General features: G+C 37.6%; 3 protein-coding genes across 4 annotated transcripts; 2 read left to right on the top strand and 1 right to left on the bottom strand.

Annotated features, from left to right (window-relative positions):
• Positions 1-282: 282 nt before the first annotated feature.
• Positions 283-7,092, top strand: LOC144576116 (lysine-specific demethylase JMJ706-like). The gene is made up of 11 exons (XM_078326379.1): positions 283-611; positions 1,848-2,214; positions 2,539-2,695; positions 3,127-3,346; positions 3,596-3,649; positions 3,746-3,825; positions 3,992-4,272; positions 4,534-4,920; positions 5,268-5,533; positions 5,678-5,923; positions 6,420-7,092. Exons 1-11 carry the CDS (start codon positions 609-611, stop codon positions 6,747-6,749), a joined length of 2,391 nt encoding a protein of 796 aa, XP_078182505.1. The 5' UTR covers positions 283-608; the 3' UTR covers positions 6,750-7,092.
• A 348-nt stretch (positions 7,093-7,440) lies between these two features.
• SKL2 (shikimate kinase like 2) lies at positions 7,441-10,484 on the top strand. The gene is made up of 8 exons (XM_078326377.1): positions 7,441-7,757; positions 7,880-8,070; positions 8,339-8,533; positions 8,750-8,811; positions 9,234-9,300; positions 9,483-9,601; positions 9,711-9,887; positions 10,223-10,484. The coding sequence occupies exons 1-8, from the start codon at positions 7,458-7,460 to the stop codon at positions 10,327-10,329; spliced, it is 1,218 nt and encodes a 405-aa protein (XP_078182503.1). The 5' UTR covers positions 7,441-7,457; the 3' UTR covers positions 10,330-10,484.
• Positions 10,485-12,411: 1,927 nt separating this feature from the next.
• On the bottom strand, positions 12,412-17,197 carry LOC144576114 (inactive poly [ADP-ribose] polymerase RCD1-like). 2 transcript variants are annotated; one of them, XM_078326376.1, is made up of 7 exons: positions 17,006-17,197; positions 15,035-16,124; positions 14,241-14,482; positions 13,703-13,779; positions 13,350-13,535; positions 12,857-12,952; positions 12,412-12,703 (listed from the first exon to the last, which is right to left on the bottom strand). In XM_078326376.1, exons 2-7 carry the CDS (start codon positions 15,961-15,963, stop codon positions 12,641-12,643), a joined length of 1,593 nt encoding a protein of 530 aa, XP_078182502.1. In that variant the 5' UTR covers positions 15,964-16,124; positions 17,006-17,197; the 3' UTR covers positions 12,412-12,640. The 2 variants fall into 2 exon arrangements, with proteins under 2 accessions (XP_078182502.1, XP_078182501.1); XM_078326375.1 differs by having other exon boundaries at positions 13,350-13,538; positions 17,006-17,195.
• Positions 17,198-18,741: the final 1,544 nt, after the last annotated feature.

The raw sequence follows: 18,741 nt of genomic DNA, 5'->3' as shown, positions 1-18,741 counted from the left end.
AAATATGATGTCACTGTAATTTGATACAATTAATATTTACAATAAAACTCACTAAAGATTTTTAGTGAGTAAAATTTAAAATTTTGCTTAACTTTAGTTAGTATGTCATAAACTCATAATTATAGTAAGCACAGTTACAATTATATCTGTTTATTGGTATATAGTTAGGTTAGGTGATAATATCATAACTAAAATTATAAGGGTTTATTCGGAAAATATATGTTCGTATTTTGTAGAGACTTAACTTGTTTATTAAATATACCATACCTCTTTTCACCTTCTCCTTTTTTCCAAGCTTCGCTCCGATTCCCCCAACTGTCTCTCTCTCTCTCTCTCGCTCGCTCGCTCTTCCCCTCCGTCTCTCCCCACAAATAGCGCGGCTCTCCGTCGGAAGCCCGGGGAGCGACCTTACATCACATCCGTGAGGAATTCGAGTTCTGCCAATTGAAGTTTCGTTCTTGCAATTGTTTGTCGGGGGAAGAGGAGCGATTTGTCGGATCTCCGGTTGATTTGGTGCACGAGAGGATAATGCTGGTTGATATCTGACCTCTTCTCGAGTTTTGAGGATAAAAGGGTCTGGAATTGGGAGGATCCGAGATCGGGATGAGATGGTAAGTGGCGGAGATCTCTAAGAATTATTATTTACTTTTGTTCTTTGTTTTCTGTAGAATTCGACTTGGTTCGTTCACCTCATAAATTTTGTTTCTAAACTCGTTGTTTTCTAAAATCAGTTTCGTAAGAGCTGACATTTTGAAATTTTTATTAGCTTGCATGCAAGATTCCGATTTTTTTTTTTTTAAAAAAAAAAATTGAATTGTAATAACGGAATTGGCACTGTTCCATTCGCGGCTTGATTCGTTTTTCCGGGCTGACTGGTATGAAAGCTTTGACTTGTTCAAAATCTTTGTTTATTCTTAAATCAACAGAAATAACGCGGAGAATTTTCTGTGGATATTTTCAAGAATTAATTATCAGCAAAAAATTGGAGTTATTTTTAGCCTTCTTAAGAATTTTGTAGCAGTCGAATTTTATTTTTGGATTAACTAAGAATTCAGCAAAAAGGTTGGACTATTCTAGAGCTGCTTCCCACCTTAAATTGACCACTCTTGTCTTGTATATAAATAGTTCTCGTCAAAAACATCCAATCCAATCCAAGAGATGAGATGAGATGAGATGCTCCATTAATTCTTTTCAAAGTCCCGGTCTTTATCCGATTCAAAGCCACCGAGTTGGAACTTTTACACAAATATTTTGACTTGGTCTTTCACACATTTTGCAACGAAAAGTCAACACTTTCACCTTTGCATTGCTTTTTCTCAAATTACAATTACCACTAAGCTTGCCTCGCTGCTTGGGTACCGTTTTGTATCAAGTAAGTTAGGCTTCACAATATTTGTCCCTACTCCTAGAATACTGAATTTATTTATTTTTCCTCATCCAAGTACCAAACTGTAGCTGGTTCTGAAAATCTGTGTTTTGTCCCCAGTTATCCAAATTTTTGACAATTGCACCTTTTCCGAATTATCTAGCTTGCTGGAATAACAAGTTCGGTATATCCCAAACACCATTCTTCCATAGTCTTGACATGATTGCAAATCTAAATGTTGGGGGTTCTTCTGCAAAATTATATCCTTAGTGTAATACTTCTATTCTTGAAATTATGTCTTTATGAACACAATAATAGTATTTTTGAAAAGTAGATGGTTTGTTTTATCTATGTAATTTTTTGAGACATTAGAAACTTATATAAATTCAATATAGTTTGAAACATGTTTCCGTCTTGTAAGCAATGTGTGATCTGCTTGGTTTATCTTTTAATCCTTTCTTTTTACAAATATTTCCTGTAGGTGGAAGAGAGGACGCAACTTCCATCCGAGGTCAGAAATTGCTTAAAAACCTTAAAACAAAGACTTCTTAAGCGAGTTCAATCCTCTCATGGTATGGAAGTCAAGACCAGGAGCAGCGGGGATTCATTGAGATCAGCTCCAGCTTGTGGGGCCCGAATACAGGGAAATGGTAGCAATGCAATTTTTAATGGAGGTGGAAATAATGTCAAAGATGCTTTTCTGAAGCACAGGGTGGCGAAATTTGAGATGGAAAATTTGGATTGGATTGAAATGATTCCGGAATGTCCAGTTTTTTACCCCACCAAGGAGGAATTTGAAAATCCCTCAGAGTATATTCAGAAAATCTCTCCAGTTGGAGCCAAATATGGTATGGCATTTTATTTTTAATTTTGCTCTCCTGTGTGCTAGTGTTTGTCTTATTTTCTTATTTACAAATGATTGGTATATCGATCCATGCTTACAATCATTTTTCAGTTTAAATCAGGCATCAGTAGTCTATAACTAGCAAAGATATGTTAATTATTAGAACACACAAGCCTAGGTTTTCTTAAGTTCTTAAGTTGGTACCTAATTTATTCCAACTTAGTAAATGCTAGTTGCTATCGTTCTATCGTCTGGTCTGGCCGTCTGGTAGTCCTTGCTTCAGATTCATGCCTCAAGTTTAATCTCATTTTGGTGTGCTTTGTTTCAGGTATTTGCAAAATTGTGTCACCAGTAAATGCCTTGGTACCAGCTGGTGCGGTACTAATGAAGGAACAGGCAGGATTTAAGTTTACCACACGGGTCCAGCCTCTGCGATTGGCCGAGTGGGCTATGGATGACACAGTAACATTCTTCATGAGTGGAAGGTTTGTGTTGCTTCACATACTTTTATGGAAATGGTATCATACCTCAATTTATTGACCTGGACACAGGCAAGATTTTATGGAGTTTGAACAGTTTCTTTTGTTCGTTTTGTCTTCTTTCTTTCTTTCTTTCTTTCTTTCTTCTTTGGGGGTGGGCGGTGGGGTGGGGTTGTGTGGTGTTATGCAGCTATAACACCGAGCATGTATATACTGAAACACATGAGAGTTTGCCTTATCAGATTCTGTGTCATCCGCAGTGTACCTATAATGATCTCTTCGAATACTCTATCAAATAGTTTCTCTATGGAAGATTCTTTTGAGTTTGTTATGTCTTAGGAAAAGTATATTAAGATTGAAGAATAAGTTGTGTAAGAAGTTATCTAGTTATATACGTGATGGTAACAGCCTGTATTAAATGCTCGTAAATTTTCCAGGAAGTATACTTTCCGGGACTTTGAGAAGATAGCAAACAAGGAATATTCAAGAAGGTACTTCAGCACGTGTAATCTCCCAGCCAAGTTCTTGGAAGAGGAATTCTGGCGGGAAATTGCATATGGGAAAATTGATTCAGTTGAGTATGCATGTGATGTTGATGGCAGTGCATTCTCCTCTTCCCCTCGAGATCCCCTGGGCCAAAGCAACTGGAATTTGAAGGTATCTCTTCTGCTCCCTCGGCTTGCTGAATAGGACTTCATATCTCCCTTTAACTCTTCTAAACTACCATTCACCGTACTGGTTTATACCCTAAAATTTTTGGCTTTCGGAAGTTCATTTCAGATTGAAATATCTCTGTGGCTGATAATATAGTATTACAAGTTTTCCAAAATGGTGCCTATGCTTTAGTGGTACTGGTGTGTGCTTGGCTGTAGGTGCGGTTCTAATGCACTTAGATCTGAAATGCAGAAATTTTCAAGGCTGCCAAAGTCTACACTGAGGCTTCTCCGAACATCTATTCCTGTAAGTTTGCATGTTTTTTCTTCTTTTTTCTTTTGCGTTACCTTTTTTTAAAGTTACCTTTTTATTGTTTGCATTGATTATATGTCGCTGATGCAGGGAGTGACTGATCCAATGCTTTATATTGGAATGCTCTTCAGTATGTTTGCTTGGCATGTTGAAGATCACTATCTGTACAGGTAACTAGTTGAAACACATCTGTTGTTCCTTATTTTTCTACAGTGCATGCCTATTAAGTCTGTTCAGTATTGAAGGAGTTATCCAAATACGAAGCAAGACATGCCGGTAGTCTTTTTGGACTTTTATCTTTTTTTTGGCTTTGTTTGACATGTGTGCACTAAACAGCATAAACTACCAGCACTGTGGAGCTGCTAAAACCTGGTACGGTGTGCCAGGTCATGCTGCACCCAGATTTGAGAAAACGGTACGGCAATACGTGTACAACAAGGAGCTCTTAACTGGCCAAGGAGATGAAGATGCAGCTTTTGACGTTCTTCTTGGGAAGACGACTATGTTTCCTCCAAAAGTTCTCTTAGATCATGAGGTGCCTGTTTATAAGGCAGTTCAGAGGCCAGGAGAGTTCGTCATCACTTTCCCTCGTGCATATCATGCAGGATTTAGCAATGGTATTATATTTGTTCCATTCTGGTTGGGTTATGGGCTTCTAGATTGCAATGATATGGTGTATTCTGTGTTTGAAGTACCAGTCCAGTCTACCTGTACTGGTATCATATGATTTCGGTCATGAGTTTTGATCAAGACGGCACTTCTGGTGCCGATTTTGGGGCGAAATAACAACAACTACCAAGCCTTTAGTCCCAAACTAAATAATTTAAAATTATTTGAGATAAATTAACCTCTGTTTTCTCTCATATACATTTGCTCAGGTTTCAATTGTGGGGAAGCAGTGAACTTTGCAATGGGAGATTGGTTCCCTATGGGAGAGATGGCTAGCCACCGATATGCACTCTTGAACCGAATTCCTTTGCTTCCTCATGAAGAATTACTTTGCCGAGAGGCATCACTTCTGTCTAAGAGGACCACAGAACTTGACACGTCAGAGGAGTTATACTCTCAGCAATGTGTGAAGATTGGCTTTGTGAATTTAATGAGGTCCATGGGAAGTGCTCGTTTATTTCTTGGAAAGATGGGTGCGCAAGTTTACCACAAGTCTGATGTGAATCTGGTTGTGCTATGTGGCCTCTGCCGGCGTGACTGTTATGTGGCTCATGTTATGTGTGACTGCAACTTGGAGCCCATATGCCTCCGCCATGGTATGTATTCTTAAAAAGAAGAAGAATAATGTATGATGATGGTGAAAAACTGCATCTTTAACCGAAAAAAAAAATTAATAGGTCGAAAATTGATATATTATATATAAAGTTGCAATTCTAAATATGTCCATCATCCCTTATTGCCTTTGAAACCTTACTTTTTTCTCACTTTCAGGGACCAGATTGAATAAAATACAAGTTACAGAATAATTAGCACAATATGTGATTTTTGATGACCTAAATACTGCTTGGCTTAAGAATGATTTTAGACTACCTACCTTGCTAATTCTGATTTGTGCGAATGCTGGATGAGTTGTTTATTGACCTTGTTTCTTTTGCAACTTTAGAGGTTGAATTGAAGAGATGCTCCTGTGGGCATAATCGGTACCTGTACCTAAGAGAGGATGTATCAGAACTTGAGGCAATGTGCTGCCAGTTTGAAAAGGAAGATGGTGTCATGGACCACATCCAAGAAGTAGAATGGAGCGATAGCTTGTGTTTTCAGACAGAACCAGTAATTAATGCTGAGGGTATGAAAATAGAGGAGATCCATCAATATCACGTGCACGAACTATCACCTACCAGATCAGAGCAAATCTCACTCCCATATAATGTAAGGATATATTATTTTTTTTTTCAATACTTTTCTTTTGGTAATAGTGTAAAACATTACATATTCCCCTTGAGGCATGAATCCTCCCCATCGGAAACTTTGTTAAGATTGACTTTGCCTATTGTTCTGTACTTCAATTTACAGGAATATTCTGATGCAAATGGTGCAGCTGAGAGGCTTGCAATTAGGAAGTGCTTTCATGATAAAGTTGAATGTGAATCTCTGCCAGTAAACAGTTTAAAATCTGCTAATGCTGGCTTAAATGACAACATGTTGGCTATAGGAGATAGCGATGACTCTGATTCAGAGGCATTTAGGGTTAGGCGAAGATCTACTGTTGATGTTAATCAGTCTCCTGATGATGTCAGAATCTGCTTTCCTGAACAGCAGGTCACTTCCCTCTCTCCTCTCCCCATTTTATAGGACGCCACTATACTTAGCTAAATTAGCCCTTCTTTTAAGTATAAACTAGATTGGTAGGGGCAGTAGTCCGGGCAATGGCTTTTCTTTTTCTAAGTATAAACTAGATTGGTAGGGGTAGTAGGCTTGTGCATGGGAAATATGAAATAGATAAGAATGGGTAGTAGTCTGGGTGATTCTTTTCCTTCTTTATAAAAATAAAATTAGCAAAGCGGTTTATGCATGGAATTATTATTTTTTTTTCCCCCTTTTTGCTTGAATGGTGAAGGCTCACAAGTTCTGTGCCATATTTCATGCCCCCTGGGGGCTTGAACCAATGACCCCTCTTGGTAGTCAATATATCGCCTTAAAATCAAGCTTCTAGGCCAATTTGTAGGCTTGGGGAAATTTTTCAATGTTTCATTATAGGCATATATGAAGATTTTCCTGTTCTGAATTGCCTTAATTTGCTTATTATTTCTGCCAGGTTTTCAAACGGTTGAAGAAGGTGCATTTTGAATCGAGGCATGTCAATGCAAAACAGGAAGATTTTGATTGGAAGTTCAATACAAGCAACAATATAGTAGCGGGCTCTATTATTCCAGAAATGCCTTTGAAGAAAAGGTTGACAGCATATTGTTCTGACGAGGTTGACGGAAGAAATGGAAATGATAATGATGATTTTGAGTGTAAGCCCTGTGACATAACTGATAACAGAAGAGCTAATGAAAGTAGAAGTGATGCAAGACCGATGCGTGTAAAAATCAGATTCCCTCGATTGTCAAACAGGACAGGAGAAACTGCTAACGAAATATGAAAAATTGATAAATTTTTTTTATAGGTAACTGGTTCTAACTACAGAATATGAAGATGGAGGAACATTAATTTGGTTAGAGGATGTTAGGGTATATTTGGGGTTTAATATAACCAATTCTTTGTGCTTGAGTGCAAAAATTTAGGTGCTCGCACGCTCGACTTGTAATTGTAATTCTTTCTCTTAGGTTTCTTTCCTGCACTGCACTGTTCCTATTGGGGCAGACGCAGAGGAGTAGAATTAATTAAGCATCCACCTTCCTTTTTAGCTGTACATTAGGCTTTTCTTGTTTGTCAACTAATATTCTATTCTACTCTATTCTATTCTATTCTCACATGTATCATTCTATTCCTGTTATTTCCTTCCTGCTGTTAATGCAATGTTAATTTCTTTTGCTTAACAAAAACAAAGAAAGAAAGAAAGAAAAAGTTGTTAAAATGTGCATACCATTACATACCAATTAGAAATTACATTTAAAGTTAGTTTCGTGGGAGAATCAATCTACAGAATTATTAATTTAATTGAACTTGTTGTGAGTTCTGACAGTACTTGTTAGCTTAATCATATTGTTCGCTGCGATCTTCAATTATATCCCTATCTTGGAAAATTAAAATGAATGAATACGGATGGATCATGATCATCCGATCCGATCCGATCCGTTTGCATCACAGGGTTCACTTGATAAATAAATATCTCTTTATCCATTAGCGAATGAGCGCTGTTGAACTTCATCACTGCCCAGGCCAGCAGTGCTCCAATCCAATGGCAATGGCAATGGCAATGGCGTCTTCTCTAGCTCTACTATACTCCCCGACCCTACCCTTACAAAACCCCACCAAAGCATTCCCTCTCCCTCGCTTCACCACCTCCCTCTCAACCACCTCTACCAACCTTCACTCTCTTCTCTATTCCACAACCAAAACCAATGGCGCTCTCTTGCCAAAGCCTCCATCGGCATCATCCAGCAAACACCTCTCTTTAGCAGCTCCACCTGATTCCAACAATTACGAGGTTCTGTCTATTTAAATTAATTCTTCTCCTTCTCAACAAGATATTTAATGTAATGTAATGTAAGCTTTTTGTGTATAATATAAAATTAATTGTAAGATTGATCATCTTTTACATACATACAGTTCTCTGACACTGGTGGAGAAGTTGAATTAAGATTAGATATCAGATCACTCAATATAGAAAGTTCCGCCAATGTATTCCTCGATGCCGATGACACTTCTCTATTAATCAGGGCTAAATCTGCTGGAATCCTCAAAACCCTAATTGATGTCAACCCACTTTTTGAACGCATCAAATCTTCTGAAACAATATGGTATGTGCTTTCAAACACTATTGCTATTGCTATTGTTATTGCTATTCTACCACCTCTCTTTCTATTCTATTTCATATTTACAGAATAGCCCAATTGAACCCACACTACGAATGTCTCACTCATGCAATCAATCTATACAGTTCAAAGTGACTTATTTCATTCTCTAGGAACATACTGCTAGAGGACCTCAACCTGAACACATTATGGGCTTCTCCTACCTGATTCTTTTTTCTTCTTTTTTTTCCCTTCATTTTTTGCATTATTTTAGGTACATCGATGAGGACCAATTAGTAGTAAATCTGAAGAAAATTGATCCTGACTTGAAATGGCCAGATATAATGGAATCGTGGGAATCCCTTACAGCTGGCATTTCTCAATTATTGAAAGGAACCTCTATTTATATCATAGGGCATTCTACTGAGATAAATGAGGCTGTTGCTAAAGAAATAGCAACTGGTATTGGGTATGTATACAAGGTTTGTCTAGCATTAATGAAAATTTGTCAAAAAAACATTTAAAAAATTTCATGTATGCCCTGCAAGACGGGAAAACTCACATATCATCCTCCACCTGACGTGAGTCACGGGTCAGCCTGCTCAGCATAAGTTCGGAATTATTTTATAATTTTATACTATGCCTATTACTTGTGGTTTTTCATGGTTTCTCTCTTACCCCGCAGATATATGCCTCTTTCGACAAGTGAACTACTGGAACAATATGCCCAGCAATCAATTGAATCATGTATGCTTTTGTTTGAACTTTATATTAGTAGTAACCTATATTTGTGTCTTCGACCTCTTGGTATAAACTAAAATGAGATTAGTGAAATATTAGGGATAAATTCACACGTGCACCCCACCTGCACGCTGTAAATGGTTATGAGTGCACATGCACCACTGCAAAACAAAAGATACCATGCTTTCAATTGTACTGCCAGTTCCCTTTTACTTCAATACTACTGTTGTCACCATTTGTTTCCACATAACGAGATAAATGAACAGGTAATTTGGATATTTGAAAATTAGGAGAGGGGTATAGGAGATTATCATTCTTACCAACACTTCTAAGATTAAACTCTAATTTCATGGAGATGCATGATTTGCTGCTTTATTGGGGGCATAGAGGAAATAATTCTACAAAAACAATGATAATCTTTCTTACAGGGGTGGCTTCTGAAGGAGCCGATTCTGTGGTTGAGGCTGAAGGTGTTGTTTTAGAAAACCTTAGCAGGTTTGTACTTTATTTTTCCAATGTTTCTCAAGGATAACATTATTTAAAACCTTTTGTTCTTGCTAGCATCATGGCACATGACGAAGATATTGTACCTGACTAAATTTTTTTCACAAAATTTTGTGAACTTAACTACAAGCAATAATGTAATGAATCCCTATCTACCATCTACCTCACAACAGTCAGGTAAGAGCTGTAGTTGCAACTCTTGGGGGTAAACATGGAGCTGCCAGTAGATTTGACAGGTGGCAACATCTCCATTCAGGATTCTCCGTTTGGGTTTCCAAATCTCAAGCTCCAGGCAAGATCATTTCTTCTTACCACTCAACACTTACTTATTTTACATAGAAAATATAAATGGATTAGTAATTGATTTAAGGAAACAAAAAATAAAAAATAAAAAAAAATAGATGAAGCATCAGCAAAGGAGGAGGCTAGAAAACATGTACAAGAAGGGAGCGTTGCTTACACAAATGCTGATGTCATTGTCAAAATTGGTGGTTGGGACAAAGACCACACACGTGATGTAGCTCAAGGCTGTCTCAGTGCTCTAAAACAATTGGCATTATCAGACAAGAAGCTCTCAGGTACCCTCTTTCATTCGCACCACATTACCGATCATATAGAATTAAAAGAAGTATACAAATAAATGGGAACATTTCTGTATGCCTCCTAAGCACAGTGATATAGCACCAATGATGATCCTCTTAGTTTCGTCAAATATTAAAAAGAAGAAAAATAAAAGTACAAGATACCTTCAGGTCTTCCTCGATAGGGATAGGGAAGGGAGGGTTTGAATGATATTTTTGGTATATCCAATGCATACACAAGATATCTCTAATATATCAGGTTTGGTGTTGCAGTATATGAAATTATTCTGGAACAAACATTAAAACAATTCTCATAAGCTTCATTTTGACAGGTAAGAAAAGCCTCTATATTAGGTTAGGTTGTCGTGGAGACTGGCCTGACATCAAGCCCCCTGGGTGGGACCCATCTAGTGGCGTTGATCCACCAATGGGTTCATAAGAATCTTGGAAAATAAAAAGAGAACTCTTTTTTCCTGATTCTTTTTTGTAATTTTTTTCTTTAAGATGGGGCTTTTCTAGAGAACAAACTTTTTGTTTTTGTTGTTGTTGTTGTTGAAAGAAATGTGGAGGTACACAAGCTGCTTGTTCGACCGAGCCATTTTGTTTTCTTTTCTTGGATATACATGTAAGAAGAATAATTATTTATCTCGGTAGTAAGAAAAATGAAGAAAACAGCTGCACGCTCCATACAAGGTGAAAGAGAAAGAGGAACAGCGTAAAAAGTTTATCTCCTCTGCACTTCAATTTAAAATCCTCTACACTTCAATTACACTTTAATTTAAAGGTTACAAAATTCGAATATTCTATATATAGTTTTCACCTTTTTTTTTTTTTTTTTCCTTCTTCCTTGCAAAATTTAGTGTTTTGGAACAAATAATTAGAAATAGGTTAGGCCTAATCATCCCTCTTCTCCCTGAGTTTGCACTCTATCCATTATCTGAAAAGGAAGGATACGTCGGATCTCCCTCCTCTCTCCTTTTCTAGGACCTTCGATGGGCGGTTTCTACTGTTCGATCAAAATTTCTATTCTATCGTTTGATAAACATAATGTTATATGCTTAGCAATAAGCTCAACATACAAATACAATAAGCATAATCAAATACTAGTAGAATTAAACAACAAACAAAAAAACTCGTAAAGAATAAGCATAAAACAAACAACACAATCAAAGCTTGTAAAAAAACAAACAAGAAATAATTTCATTTTTCAACTTAATTCCAAATCAATTGAAAAAATCTCAACTTTTTTTACAATGCAATGAACAATAAATTTACAAGAAGAATTACAAATTTAATTCCTATGGCTTCTTCTGTTTTGCATGTTTTCCCACAACGCATCTTTGATAGTTGTTTGTAACATGTCTCCAAAATAGATGTCTGTTGAATCTTCATCTTTCTCGTAGGTCTTCTTCTTGGTCCCAAAAAAACATCCTGATCATATTGTAGCTCATTTATGTCTTATGATATAATTCATTCCAAATTGTAGAACAATTGGGGTCTGTTTGGCGAATTGCTATTACAAGATTTTAGTATGGATTAGTTTTTCCTTTTTATATTAAAAAAAAAATTAAGAGCAGAAACGTAAAGCAACTGTAATGAAGTTTGTTAGAATCAGAAAAGGTGCTTCTCATAAATTTTTGCCCAATTATAAGCATCAAGTAGGATTCTATTTCCTGCTCATCCTAGTTTACTAAGACCAGAAAAATGATTTATGTTGTCAAAATAGGCATCAAACTATCATTATAATTAAAGAAAGTTTAAGCATGTTTTGAATCAGAAAAGGTGGCCAATACCACCAGCACCCCTAACTAATTAATAGCATCATTGTCAAGTATTAAATATTATTTGTTACAATATTCATAGAAACAATTATGGCTGGTTAACCAAACTATCATTTTTATTATCATCAATAGTACCAACAACCAAGAAATTTTCTCAAAAAGCCAACAACCAAGGAATCTAAAAGGCCATATTAGTGTACGTGAGTGAGAAATTACCAGAATCAACCTACTATAGGGCTTCCAGTAAAAAATTAATAGAATAACCGTATTAGTGTACACGGTTCACCTAACCCAATTCTTTAGAATCAACCTACAACAGAGTTGCCAGTGAGAAATTACTAGTGCGGATAAGTAGAAGAGTCAAGAGAGAACAAATTTGTCCAGGGTTGAGAGAGAGGCGAACACATGTTTAACATGTTTAATTGGAGTTTGAGAAAGCGATCCATTAATCAAGCGATAAAATCATAGAATAGACAATTCGATCAAACGGTTAGAGGGAGGGACCCCTTGAGAAGATGCGGAGTCAGAGTCGAGGAGAGGAAGGGGGTTGACGAACAGGTGCACCACTAAAAATATAAATAATGATTATCATCAAGCCGCAGTCGAATCATTGTAGAATGCCTGCACGTCATCTGTATATCGTACTATTAAGATTAGGATTGATTCTACAACGAAGGGTCAGAACAGAAATATTAGGATTTTTCACGACCTATCCTATCCTATCCTATCCTATCCACAAGTACTTGTGCGAAATGCTGGATTATCCAAACCACGTTCAATATACAACACAACAAACGGAAAGTACAACATAAGGGAGACCCCTAAACAAAACACAACACAACACAACAAAAAACGTTCAATGTTTTTAAAAGTCGACAGCCTTACAATCACAGGTAAAAACAGCTACTGTTAAAACCGAACAAAGCCTCATTACAAACCATAATTCTCCATTTGCAACTCCATGCCGATTTAAGGCTTCACTGACATCCGGGCCCACAGTCCCTGAGTCTCTTGCCCCTCAACTCTTGGCAACTGCTCAAGATAGATTATAAAATTTATGTGGTTAACAACGTTGTTGAATGATGAGAATAACACATGGGCTAATACATAATAAATAGATAAATATAACACTAAAATACTCAAAAGCAGTGAGTAACACAGAAGAGAGGTAAAATTAGAGCATACTTTGTGCTGAAGCCTTGTAATGGTAGATATGAGTAGTTTGTCACCAACTATATCCCTCAGTTTTTTTACCAAGTCGAGCCTGCTAATCTTTTTGTTCTATCAAACATAAAGACAATATATTCAAAATGTTAAGCATCATTCAATAGACCATTTATTAATCTTTTTGGCACCTTCAAATTTCACATGCCACATCATGGCTTTAAGCCGTCTTAGCCAAGGCTAAGCAACATAGACTATTAACTATAGGTCAGGTCCTCATCAGGCATAAGATTTATCAGATATATATCTCTTTAACCATAAGATTAACCAGGTATAACGTATATTTTAGTAATATAACCAGACATCATTTTAAATTCAATGATCTATGCTCTGCCCGTAATTGACTAGGCCTAGGTAAGTTCAAGGTATGCCAATTTCATGAGCACAAAGGTGGGATTAATGCAAGCAGCATTGTATTGACAAGTTATGACAAAAAGGGAATGGAGTGAGATACCTTGAAAAATTCATAGTGAATATTGACCAAATCCATGTGCTGGGGGGAGACTTTGGTAGAAATTGCCGCAAAAAGCATAGAAAAAGGCATCCAAGGCGAAGTGGGGGCTGCCCTCTGGGCCCCGCCAAGCAAAGGATTACTCGAATTCTTTGCCACAGCAGGAGATCTCTCAATGTTTCCTTCACCCTGCTATATATTTAGAATTAGACACAAAAAATAAACAAAGAGTACGAGACACCAGTACCTTTACCTCAAGATTCTTCTGTTCCAGCTGATACTACATTTACATTAAGACATTGCACAATGAAAAATTGAAAGGGACATTAAAAAGAATATCAACAAAATGTACACACCTGAAGCACACTAAGGGGAACACTAGAACTGGTGACCACAGAAATGTTAGATTCGCTGTCTCTCACAACCAAACTTTCTGCACAAAGACACCAAACCAAAAGGATTCTAAGCACCAACACAACTTCTACAAATACACAAAAAAAGTAACAGAATTTTGCACACAAAACCTCTAAAAAAAGAACTTTTAAGCAAAAGCTAGTTTCAAAAGACACCTTCCAGAATATCACATACCATATCAGTTAACTTAAAATAAGATATAAGCAAAGTTAATTTCAAAAGACACCTTTCAGAAGTAGAGACTCACCCATTTTATCAAAAAATCAGATAATTAACATAAATGCCCTCTTGACAATGACAAGTCAGGTAATTTGCAATGTTCATCAAGTTCATATGGATATTCAATATTCTGTATGGGATGTTTTCAATGAGATTCATTGCATAATAACGTTAAACAATTCATTGAATAATAAAGTTAACACAAGAATATATTCCAAAAATAGAAGCAAAAAAATTTGGGAGTAGAAAAAACTTTTGAACCTTTGGCTCGGGACGGCATTCTGATTGCCACTACAAACTCAGGAAACACGCGCATATTTACATGCATATCCCAAATCACATAGTGTTTTGGATTGGCGACATCATCTACTCCGCTATCAAAATTTGGATTGCTAGAACAAGTTTGCTTCGATCCTTGTTGAACAACCTCCACATTACCCATAATGACACGGCACAGCACCATGCGGATTATACCGTTTTCATCAGCATCTGAGTAGCTAGCACTGCAGAACATGTTAATTCAGTTACATCACTCTTGTATTTCATTACATGTACTGGAATGGCAACAAAATGAAGTAAAATAAATACAGGAAGAATATTCATCAAGAGATGAGAGATTTCAGCAATGCTTCGGAGGCCCCGCGAGGACCTGCTCTCTGTCAGAGATGAAACAGTTGCAGAACCAATTGTACTGTGGTTCTGTCAACAAGGCAAATAACTGGTCAGGCCAGTATCATCTGTCGTAATTCAAGCGAACCCCCAAAAGAAGGAAAAAAAAAAAAGAATTCAAATTATTTATGATTGAGTGCTTCAGTCAATAGATCCAAGAAGCTCACCATCTCCCAGCTCAAAGTCAAAAACAATTCTATGACCAATGATTAACCCCTATGCAGACCAGTTGTCTATTAAGACATGCAAGGAAATATGCATGAACAACACATTACAAATCCAAAAAGAAAGAAAAAAACATAGCATGATGATCATGCTCCGTATCAGTAAAAGAAAAATACAGTACCCCAAAAAACCGACAAAGAGATTTCAATAAAAGGCCATACCAGATATTGGAACAATTGGCCGGTGCAAGATGTGTACCGATACCAAATGGAGGTGAATTGAGAGGCTTTCCGAGCTGCAAAACACCACGTGCCACCATCTGGTCCAGATCTACCTTTGAGCAAGCAGCCCAGGCATACCTCACATTAGCGTTTCCTCGACTACTCTTCATTATCTCAACCTCCTTCTGGAATAGGCTGAAACAGGCACGACCCATATCATCAGGTAACGGAGTCCCAACAGCCAGAACATCCTTTTCGGTAATGATTGCACCCAATCCTTTTAGCAACATGTTTTTCACAGCATATCCCACATGTTGGTTTACTAAACTGCTAGATTTGTCATGTAAAGGGTAAAGTGGGCTTGGATCATTCTCTCCTACAGTTTCGACAGTGTCAGCACAGTTTACGGTTTTGACCCTTTTATTTTCATTAACCAGATTTGTGTCCGAGTTAGAGCTCTCATCATCACTTTCTGATGCGTCAGGATTGACCGCATCAGTATTGTTTACACCGTTATGGTCACAGTAAGAGTATAATTCAGGGAAAAAGCATTTTCCTTCTTCATCAATCCATGCAATCGGCTTTTGTTCGCCTGTTTCTTGGTCAACAGAAACCATGTGCACAAAATCCAGAAGCACAATCTGATGTCCATGCTTAGCCTCAGTAATTGCCTTCTTCAATTTGAAATCAGATTGAGCCAATTTTACAATATGGTGAGGGAAATCTACCCAACTGCCATCTTCATGAACTAGCACACGGCTCGGCAAGCTGCTTGACATGAAGTTGTGATAGCTGTTTTTGATGAGCCGGCCCAAGCGGGGATTATGGTTTTGTTCAGATGGAATGCGCTTTCGTTTGAGGTTGTCAGAGTTGTCACGGTTTCTAATGCATTGCTTATTACCCAATGCCTTTTCGGGGGTGGACTCCATTTTTAGAAAAGAAAAGAAAGACTGAAAAGAGAAAGGTAATATGAAACAGACTAGCCTCCACTAGAGTAATCTAACTAGAAAAGGAAATGCGACCTACGGTACTGGTCCATGATGTGTAAGCAACTGTACTCGGGCTTGAGAAGATATTCTGTGCAATAACCCTGAAATGATTATACAAATAGTAAGTACCTGCACCTATAAAAAATATGCAACCTTCAAGTAATGTTCACATTGATAATGGAATCCCACTGAGTATATATTTTAGCTTAGCCATATGTGTTGGACACGATTGTAATTATACTCTTCTTTATACAAAACCGAAGATGGTAGGAGCACAACAAATATGTACCGTTACAAGACCCAAAAGATAATGGACTCATATTAGTCGTGTTATGAGTTAAAATTCAAATATTCATAGGAAAAAAATTCAATTGTAAAGAAACACATGAACCGTGCATGGTCATAATTGATTTGTCAAAAGCATTCATATTGTTTATCACAGGAAAAGCTATGTACGACAACTTATTTCCACTGACCAAAGAATATAGTAAAACTGATTAGAACTGCTCCAAATTCCAAATATAAAGTAAGATTGTTATATTTACAATCATTCACACTTGTAAATTATATCAACATATCTCCTATCTTCAATTAAACAAAAGATCTGTAATAGGCAGGGCATGCCTAGCATGAGAAATGAGAAAAGTGATATAATTTAAAATTTAATTGTTTTATAACGACCAAGTATATATCACACAAGAAAACAGTTGGATGAAGCCGCTAATAACAATAATTGAACATATCTTGGCACTAGTTGGGCCTTATAGCCCTGACAAGAAAAAATCCCCAAATTGTACGTAGTAATTAGGGCAAGCGATATGACAATCAACGGATCGAGATCGATAACACGAAATAGCACGGCAGATCCGATCAATAACACGAAAGTAACAGCAATCAAATCCATAAAAGAAATAAAATTGAAGCAATTGGATGAGGAAATATACTAACAAGGCAGATTTGTGAAGAGATATAAGAAACGTACGTAGCGCAGTTGCTGATCTGAGGATTCATCTCTGCAATAACAAGTCCCCCCTCTCACTGTTGCGTTATCTCTCTCTATGTATCTGTGGTCAGCTTTATGTATCTGTGGTCGCCGCTTGAGGTTTTGAGCAAACCCTTGGTTGAGGGAGAAAACCGAGAAATTGAGAGGAGATAGATGCAATGCAATATGCAAGAGGGGAGCGTAAGACGGTTCAAATTCGGGTGTACAAATAGCATATACACTCGGTTTTCACACCCATAGACTTGTTGTCTGCACGCGTTGCATGCATCTTCCAATCTCTCCATAGACTTGTTGTCTGCACGCGTTGCATGCATGCTTGCGATTTGAGAACATCTTTTGAACGTTTTGGTCTACGTGACTTTAAATAAACCTGGTGTTTACAATTTATATGAGTCTGTCACAATCAAGATTCTTGTTTTCTTGCGCCTAAAGCAAAGACTGTACTGTTTGACGTGACGGCGACATTAACATTAGCCCGAGCCCGAGCCCGATCCCGATCAGACGGGTTGGACTTGGACCGAACCTACAAATACAAAGTGTGGAGATTTTTTGTATTAAAGAGCGTAGATGTGCGGGCATTTTTATTAATACTCAAAAAATAAAATTTAATTTTAAAAATAATCAGCAGTTCTGTTTTTTTTCAAAAATAACTCAACCGTCAGGCTCACGGGCGGCTCAATTAATAGGCAAATCGCCTGGCCCACGGGCGATCTGCTAGGGAGCAAACCGCCCCCCCCCCCCCACGGGCGGCTCAATTAATAGGCAAATCGCCTGGCCCACGGGCGATCTGCTAGGGAGCAAACCGCCCCCCCCCCCCCACGGGCGGTCCTCTATAGGTATTTAAACCGATTTTTTCTCTCTCCTGCCTACTCCAACCATTCTGTAAACCAAAATTTTACTGTGCTGTGATTTTACTGTTTGAGAGAGAAAGCTCTAGCGATTGTTAGGCGATTGAAAGACGATTTTACTGTAGCAACAGTTTTTTTTTAGTTTCTTGTTAATTATTTGCTAATTATTAATTACTGTGTGTAACTGTTGCAATTACTGTAACTGTAACAATATGTAATTTTTTTATTTTCTAATTAGCCATTGATTACTGTACAAAACTTTAATCCTTATGAAATATTTTTTTAAATGTAGTTTGTTAAGGAAAAGATGTTAGTTGCACTGTATGTGGGCGGCATGCTACAAAGGGGTGAAGATGGCGTGCAGTGCACGAAAGATGCCACATTTGCCTTCGAGGTTAATGAAAATACCACATTTCAGGAACTGAAGCAGCTAATATACGAAAAAACTGCTGTAAACCCCAACAGGTATGAAATAGAATTGGCTACACAGATTGACAACTCACCTGGGGTAGGAGGTAGACCTTACTTTGTGAAGTTTCCAATAACAGATGCGAATTTGTGGAGAGTTGTGTACACTCAATTTGCGGCTAGTGGGGTCCCGATAATGGAAATATATTCGAAGAGGGTTCCCCGGACTAGGGCTGGACCTTTAAGTGCGGCTGGGGCTGGACCTTCAGGTTATTACAATTCGGGTTATGACAACCAGTGATACTACCACCACTCCCCTTATGACAATCAGGAGTACCACCACCACTCCCCTTATGACAACCAGGGTTACCACAACTCCCCAAAAAATACTTAAGTGTTACCACCACCACCCAGACAGACACCCATAATCCCTAGATTTCCAACTATGCCAGAGTCAGG

The sequence above is a fragment of the Carex rostrata genome, chromosome 25 (genome assembly GCF_964058835.1).
Source record: "Carex rostrata chromosome 25, lpCarRost1.2, whole genome shotgun sequence".
NCBI classification, from domain to species: Eukaryota; Viridiplantae; Streptophyta; class Magnoliopsida; order Poales; family Cyperaceae; genus Carex; species Carex rostrata.
The sequence above is the reverse complement of the archived record's forward strand: the minus strand, read 5'-3'. Positions and strand labels throughout refer to the sequence as shown.

Bases quoted from the DNA above. Each gene is read 5' to 3' on its own strand.
- LOC144576114 (XM_078326375.1), bottom strand. From the start codon at position 15,963: ATGGAGTCCACCCCCGAAAAGGCATTGGGTAATAAGCAATGCATTAGA. The intron at 13,539-13,702 runs GTGTGTACATTT...CTAAATATATAG, and splicing joins TTCCCCTTAGTGTGCTTCAG to CAGGGTGAAGGAAACATTGA. The intron at 12,953-13,349 runs GTATCTCACTCC...TATGTTTGATAG, and splicing joins TTCACTATGAATTTTTCAAG to AACAAAAAGATTAGCAGGCT.
- LOC144576116 (XM_078326379.1), top strand. The intron at 2,696-3,126 runs GTTTGTGTTGCT...TAAATTTTCCAG, and splicing joins ACATTCTTCATGAGTGGAAG to GAAGTATACTTTCCGGGACT. The intron at 5,924-6,419 runs GTCACTTCCCTC...TATTTCTGCCAG, and splicing joins TCTGCTTTCCTGAACAGCAG to GTTTTCAAACGGTTGAAGAA.
- SKL2 (XM_078326377.1), top strand. From the start codon at position 7,458: ATGAGCGCTGTTGAACTTCATCACTGCCCAGGCCAGCAGTGCTCCAAT. The intron at 8,812-9,233 runs GTATGCTTTTGT...TCTTTCTTACAG, and splicing joins CCAGCAATCAATTGAATCAT to GGGTGGCTTCTGAAGGAGCC. The intron at 9,602-9,710 runs GCAAGATCATTT...AAAAAAAAATAG, and splicing joins TTCCAAATCTCAAGCTCCAG to ATGAAGCATCAGCAAAGGAG.